Here is an 8,084-nt window from a genome sequence, read left to right on the forward strand (position 1 = left end):
CACTGACTACAGTGCCATGGTGGGTCATGGTTGCTTGAGAAACAGACATCTATTTTGGGGTGGCAAATGGGGAAGCAGTCACCCTCAGATACTCTGGAACCATTCTCTATAGCCATTTACTATAATGAACAAAGCATAGAAAATAAAACGATGCGGATATCTACCAATCTATAAATATTATCTTTATTCACTAAATAAACATGCCTCTACTTGCCTCCCCTTTCAAGTGAAGTCACTTGCTATCGGTAAATATTATCTGCATCACGTTCTACAATCAATGGATCGCATCACATATACAAAAACTTTTAGCTGACTTGTGTCTTAAGTTATTCAAAAACTGGTGCTGCGGTATTTTACTACCTTACACAGTGGTAAATGGTTGCTAGTCACAGGATCTTTCAGGGTATGTGATGCTTTTGGCTGGAAATATAGTAGCACTGGTTCATATATCTAAAGTAAGTAGTAGAACATAACAGTAGTATATACAAAGCAACATAACACAAAACATACTAGGGCACATCAGAAAAGATTCCAAAAAAAACGTAACGCAACAATTGCTGTACAAAAAAAAACACAATCACATTGCAATAATGCAGCACAAAAAACCAAACATCACCACCTCAACAAAACATCACACAACAATTGTGTACACGTTATACTCAAACATTACGACCACATTCCACGGTAAAAGGTGTTTGGATCAAGGGCTGCCTTACTTACCACTAAGGCCTAAGGACAAAAACGTTTGTGATCCAACCCATTGTTTCCATTGGTCTACACCTCTACCTCATTGTTAATTCTTCAGTGAACCCTCAAATTATCCTTAAATAGCGCCATATCTTGCGGATGCTATTGACACTACTGTCCTTAGGGGTGACCGAAAGTGGATGTGTTGTATCTGAAAGCAGGTCACAGAGGATGGGGAACTGTGGATTAGTCCCCTAGAAGCAGAGAGGGGTTATACATTCAAGGACGACTATAAACACTTCACGGGAGATCTATTCTGATTTACAATAACATAGCATGAGTGCAGGGCTTGGTTTGAGAAAAAAAAGGAAAGAAAACAATTGTAGGGGGCCAAAGGTTTTTAGGTCGAGCCTGGCCAGCACATTCGCTGCTCTGCGAGTTATGCTGTATTGAGGTAGGGACTTGACCTCTGCCTACATTTTTCATTGGCTTGTGTTATTGTCCACTGTAAACAGTGGCTGTTCATTGGTCAAAAGGCTTAGCAGTCCCTCGTAAGTACTGCCTGGTCTCATTTTGTAACCTACGATGGTATTGTTGCTCGATATGCTTTAATTACAGCCTCCAAGCACTATTTTCTCAGATAGCTTTTCTCCTGTCTGCGGTTGCAGGCAGGACACACTTTCTCGTAATGTTTTTTTAATAGCACACATTTGTAATGCAATAGGTCTCGCATTTGCAAGAGTTTAAGCTATTGGCATTGTAAATGTCAATGCCTTTTATTTTTATTAAACCACACATAAGTAAAAGGCATTGTCATTTACAATGACAATATCTCAAACTCTCATAAATGCGAGACCTATCGCATTGCAAATGCTTGTTGTATATCCAGCTGCAAGTACAGACACATACATTACTTGAAATAAACGAGGAGTTAAACATTTTCAAGTGCTTTAATGGATCTTTAATGTGTTCGGTCTTCTTGAATTCTGGATATAAACTGCTATAGCTGGGGAAACAGCCCAGTGCTATCAGCTTCGGCCTTTCAATTTCCAGGCCCCCATACGGAGGCGCTGACTGTCCCTTAGTGACGGAAGAGGGAATCTCAAATGAGAAGGAGAGGCTGGAAATATAAGAGGAGGTAGCACCCCCAATTGGTACAGGATCATCCTGGGGATACTAGCATGACTTCCGCTCGGTCTGTCGTTGTCTTCCATAGGAGCCTCCTGAGCAGGACAAATGGACAGAAAGTGTAAAGAAGCCCCTGGGACAGACTATGCTCAGGGTATCCACTGCCGGTACTCCTGAAGCTGGAAGAAGGGAGCAACATTTTGGCAGAAGAGCATTCTCCGTGGAAGCAAACAGGTTTAGCCGGTGAGCCGCAAATTAGCCCTGCAGGCCTTGAAAACTCTCAGGAGATATGTACATCATCATGGAGGAAGGAAATACTCGACTCAAACTGACCCCAAGTCTATTCTCTGTCCTGGACAGATTGTTGACAACAGAAATTGTCCTCTGCCCACCTTTCCTCCACCAGAAGGCATAAATGGAATTCTGGAGCCCCAGGTAACTGATGTATGCCCTGGCAACCTGTCTGTGTGAACTTGACCTGCTTGGTTCTGTGGAGAGATGCTAAAGCCATAAGGCCCTGAGAGTCACTGCGGACTCTTTCCAGCTGGAAGATGCAAGAATTTCCTGGTTCTACGATATCCCCGAATGGAGAGATCGCCTACGTTGCCACCCAACCCTCACGCAGTGTAAAACTGGCTTCTAGTGATACTTGTCAGGGAGCTCTTTCCTTCGTCCAGGACGGTAAATGATCAAAACAGCTTATTATTCATCACATAGGTGAATCCAATGCATTACCAACGCTTGTTTACAAATAAAGGTAAAAGCTGTGAAGAAAGATTATCGCTCACCTGGTACTAAGACGGGGAAAACCGATGAGAACGAAAAGTGAACTTTGCACAAAGTGTCTCTCACTCTGTCTTTCCTCCATCACAAAGTTAAGCACTGCGACCCAGGACTGAGCAGACGACTATTCTTATCACTGTCTAGACACAAAACTCTTCCCACCAAGCACTATACCAATAGAATCACATGACATATGGTGACCTGGCAGGTGACAAGGGATAGAGAAAAGTGAGTGGAAGTAGGAGGGACACCTGTCCAGCTCAGCTTTTCTGCGGTCAACCAATGAGTTGAAAACGGTTACAAATTAAATTAAATCATAAACAAAAATTGTTATGAGAGTCATATAAATGATCAAAAATAACAATAAATATAAAAAGACATTCACACTGCAGGTACGGTCATTCCATTGGTAACAATTGACAGTGAGTAACGTGCAGGAAGCGTGGAGACAAAGTCTATGATCGGTTTAAAAAAATTAACCCTTTTCGCGCCTTGAACGCTCAGCACCTGCTCCGGGACATATCTTCTGTGGGCGGTAATCAAAGTACAGGCGAGCAGATTTCTCTCAGAAGCCAGCACCTGTCACGGGATATATTTGTGGCTCTACCATGCAATGTTAACAAAACAAGTGAGGGAGACATAAGGCAACACGTGTGGGCAGACACAGACAGGTGCGGGCACTTGAATGTGGCTCAGAAGAAAGTTCCAGAAGTGCCTTGAAATGCAATCTCCCAACCCCGCTCTCATTCATCTTCAGTCCTACAAGCAGGATTGAGAGAACAAGGTTTAACCTTAGAAGTCCAAATAGAGCACAAATAAAACAGCAAGGATTGTTGGTGTAAATGCCCTCGGAGGCCAGTTTTTAAATGTGGGTGTTTCATTTGACAAACTGAGGCATTCTGGGAGTTGTAGTCTTCATTCTCTTAAGGTGAAACACTTGTACTAAGATATACGAAAAAGTTGGGCAATAGGAAAGGTCAGGAGGCGAAGCACAGACCCCGAATTCAAGCCGCCTGCATGGAATAGGGTATTTACTTCACCAGGTAAAAAACGGTACCCCTAAGTGGGGTATTTGCACTATGTTGTAATTACTTCCTATTCCCATGAAAAAATGGAGTGTTACACACAAAATGGAGGCATTCTGCAAATATGTAATTTTACTGCCATTTCCCTCTGGTAAAGTTTGGCAGATTTGAACTGCTGGATCTTCCTAGAGAAATTGTAGGCGGTATGGTGTTTTCTGCAAGACTTATAAATCCGATCCCTTTACAAATGATTCCATTACAGACGTCAGAAAGATGAAAGGTTGAGTCAGCCTTACCAGGCTACTAACTCAAAACTTGTAGTTGACAGCAAATGCCAACCGTGAGCTTAACTATTCGGCATCTATCTCCTAGTGGAGTCGCGAAGCTTTACTTGGGACCACCTTTCCACAGGGAAAGGATTTATGGATTTGCTAATAACTTTGGCACCTTCCGTGGAATCTTCATGAAACTTTCCTTTTTAAGTTGTTTGTGCTAGAAACCCGGGATTGGCTGTAGATGTCCCCAAGTGACCAGCTTTGCAATATGGGAACAGAGATCCAAGGAAATTAAGTGAGTAAAAATTAACCATTTTAATCAAGCTGGGAAACCAGAATTTTAAAAGAGGGTCCAGGAAATATGGTCTTGGGCCTCTTGGCAATTGAGCAATGCAATTTTGTATCGGGATTTGCAAATACAGACAACTGCAAAAACTGTATTGGACAAACACCCCTAATGATCAAGTTTCATCAAGAAACGTCTAGGATTAGAAAAGTGGTGCACCAGGGAGAGGGGTCTGTAAGGTTGCACTACATACACCAATTAAAGCTATTTTTTCGCTGTTCGTCGGTGCAAACGTGTCAGTGTATCATATGTGGGTATCCTGAAAACGAGGCATAGACCAGCCTTCCTGGACATACATTGGGCACCCCTGTGAAAAAAAGACAATAAAAACACCAACTTGTGCCGGGGTGTCTGCTGTAGGTCTAAGAGGGCCAAGGGGTCGGGTTATGTACATAAAATAGATTTCCATAAAGCATGGCTCTGGTACTCCCGGACCTATGTTGGATAGTGATGCTCTTTGGTAAACGAACCTAGCCTTACAGTTTAATTTATTAACCTGGATATTTAGGGCTGACCCTTCAACCACCTCTAAATTACACGAGCAGCGACACCTTGTGGCAGACTTCCCCAAGTGTGGTGTTGACAATTAGGTGCAGGTGCCGAGCACCGGAAACCAATTAAGTGCCGGTGCTCAGAACCGGAAAGCACCAGCTCAAATTAAGCACTAATACGTTGCTGGCATTTGGTAGCATACGTCACATTCGTACATATCACAGCCCAGTAGTCATCAGAAGTAAACTCGTTGTGCACTGGGCCAGGCATGACACCCCAGTTAATGCATTGCAGCCCATTGAGACTGGGCAGGAGTTAGAATCAGTCGCAAAAGATAAAAGTGCCCCAGGGCTTGAGACTCGTACCGATTTACTTAGACCACGCTCGAAAAAAACCGAGACAGACTCAAGTATGAGAAACTCGCAACTAGTGACCGACACTATGCGCCAAGATGAGAGCGAGACTGACGTAATACGCAAGACTCGCCCGCAGTGCGCGCCAAGGTGAGAGGCTCGCGTCTCACACGTTAGACGGCGCTCCACGCAGGCACCTAATGCCCATTGGGAGACTTGGCACCAAGCTGTGAGACCTATAGTGCCCCAAAGGGTGCAACATATGCCCTACGGGTAAGACGTCACCCCATAGTATAATCCTAAACAGGTGGAGATTGACTCATCTAATAAACAGGACCGTCCATGAAAGGCCTGAGACAACTATTGAATGAGACCGTCCTCAAGGTGCGTGGCACCCATTGAGTGAGACTCTGCTCAAAGTGTGTGATATCGCACCCACCAAGTAAGACACTGATCCAAAACATGTAAATCACAGCCAATGAGACATGCTTCACGGTAAGCGATTTACATCAAATCACTGTGATGGTGTGACATGCAGTAAAACTCACAACCAAAGAGTGATAATGTGTTTCAAGGAATGATATTCACGCCTAGTAAGGGACGTGTTTGTGCTATCCCGTGAAATTCAAAAATTGTGAAACTGAGTGGTAAGTGGGGAAACGCACCCTGAAAGCAGCACTCTTGCGTTTGCTAGGTCCATGTGCGCGTGCATCACCCAGTTTTTATATACACTCTGGATCTGGCGTCCTGATTTAACAATCAGACAAGCAGGACTACAAGGGAAAATATATCTGAAATGGAGGACTCAATTCAGAAAAATGTTATTTTACACTTTCGGCCCAGGGCCTTTCGTGAATAAGATTATAACAATAGGACACTGAAATAGAAAAGTGAGACAATGAAATGCAGAAAGTAAACTACTAGTGGAAAGATATATGGAGAATTGTTTGGGGTGGGGTAAACTGGAATGGGCCAGAGAAGGGAAAAGTGCTGGGGGTGCCAACATGGAATTCCCCCCCGATAGTGACAGAATATGAGGCTGGGAGCCTTTCAGCGGAGAGCTACTCACGCTAGAACTAGGGAGATTTGAGAGCTCTCAAAGAGTAGATTGTGTTCCAAGATGTGACACCCACCCACTTGGTGCAGGAGATGTTGCTCGCTACTGAGGCTCGCACCAGTGAGCAAAACATTGCTGCAAGGTGCGAGCCTTGCACCGCGCCTGACGCGCGCATAGTGAATATGTGCTCCAGGGTGCGCGTGAAGTTCACACCCGCTGTGAGTGATGGTGTTCCAGTCTGTGGACCTCCAGTCCTCCACCCACCCACAGTGCGAGACTTTAACCTAAGGCGCGAGTCACCCCCGCGCCTACAAGTACCCACTCCAGTCCAGTTAATATGAAGTTCTGTAAAGGACCCCACCCCGTACTTACAGGAGTTTTCTGAGGGTATTGCCCATCCTTCCCCTTCCTCCATGGAAGGGGGGCGGGGGCCCTCTCTCGTTCTCTGGCAGGATCCGGCAGGACAGTAAGGGTACAACAGCCGGTCCCTCAGCGTTGATTCCGCTCAAAAAAACCCTTGGGCGCCGCCCCCTGGGTTGCAGCAGCTGGTCACTTAGGAGCGCCGGTGCCTCAGGTTCGTCTCCACGGGCAGGTCCGAGTCTCGTCTCACTGCCTGCCCGGTGTTGGGGAATCAGAGTCAAGCACAAGAGCCAGACGTCTTGTTACCGGGGTCGCTTATTTGCTGGAGTAACCCTGACGGGCTCACGCGACCCTCGTATGCCCCTCTTGTGTCCACTTCTTTGCCCCACGCAGGAGCCGGGCGCGGACGCCTTCCTCCTGCACAAAGCTGCCTTGTCTGTTTCCTGGTTTCTAGCCCACACTTGGCTCAGCCTCGGATGTTTGCAGACCTGCTGAGGGTTGGGAGGGGCGGCTCCTGATTCCACTGGCCACAGGATCCGGTTCAAGGCACCTGCTGGAGGGAAGGAGCCACCCCGTGTTCCACTGCATGCTCGCGCCATCTACTGGATGTCACGCGCCCTTTTCTTAAACTTCATGCCCACTCCAACAGTGGAGGAGCAGTGTCAAGCGTCTGTTTATCTGCCAGAGTGAAAATACCTCCCCCCCTCCCCCATGCTAGTGGTGGAAATATGCCAAGCTTCTGGAGAAGTGTTTTTTATACATATATAAACTGTTGTGCATTAACAAGTACATCAACACATATACACTCTTTATTTGGAGAACACATTTATGTTTATTCACGTTTAGATCGACAATGGTTAATGATGGTCTGGATTTTATTTCTTAATTGCGTTAATTATTAATTGGTAATTAATTTTTATTAATTGATTAATTCACAATTACATTAATTATTTATTTATTTTATTTATTTTGCGATTTCTAAAGCGCCTGGTGACCCGTAGACATCCCCGCGCTATAAACTTGAAGAGATCCAGAGGAGGGGGAGAGGGAGTGAATTATTTGGGGAACAAGAGGGTTTTAAGTTTCCTGCGGAACGTAGTGAGGGAGGGTTCCAGACGTAGACTGAGAGGGAGTGAGTTCCATGCTATGGAGGCTTTGACCGAAAAGCGACGACCGCCGGTGCGAGCCTTCCTAAATTTGGGAACCGTGGCAAGATGTGCGGCGTCAGAGCGAAGGGGTCTGGGGGCTTTGTATGGGGTAACCATATTTTTTAGCGCGGCTGGGCCAGCTCCATTGATGAGCTTGTGGGTGGTGCATAGGGCCTTGAACTCTACTCTCTGGCGAACAGGGAGCCAGTGTAGGGCTTTAAGGGCAGGCTTTGCTGGAACTCTAGGGGGGAGGTTCATAATAAGCCTGGCCGCCGCATTCTGGGTGCGTTGGAGTTTGGCCAGGGTGTACTCAGGGGCCCCAAGATAGATGGCGTTGCTGTAATCAAGCCGGGCCAAAACAAGACCCTGGACCAACAACTTCCTGGATGGGAGCGGAAGAAGAGGCAGGATCTTGCGCACGGAACGCAGG

The 8,084-nt window shown here is 45.9% G+C and overlaps 1 protein-coding gene across 1 annotated transcript in view; it reads right to left on the reverse strand.

The window, feature by feature from the left end:
- C3_1H11orf52 (chromosome 3_1 C11orf52 homolog) overlaps positions 1-7,103 on the reverse strand; it is a 120,066-nt gene extending 112,963 nt beyond the window's left edge. Inside the window, exon 1 of the mRNA XM_085645798.1 lies at positions 6,519-7,103. Coding sequence (XP_085501924.1) covers positions 6,519-6,544 — 26 coding nt within the window. The 5' untranslated portion in view covers positions 6,545-7,103. The remainder of the gene's footprint in view (positions 1-6,518) is intronic.
- Positions 7,104-8,084: the final 981 nt, after the last annotated feature.

Source organism: Triturus cristatus, chromosome 3_1 (assembly GCF_964204655.1).
Source record: "Triturus cristatus chromosome 3_1, aTriCri1.1, whole genome shotgun sequence".
Taxonomy (NCBI): Eukaryota; Metazoa; Chordata; class Amphibia; order Caudata; family Salamandridae; genus Triturus; species Triturus cristatus.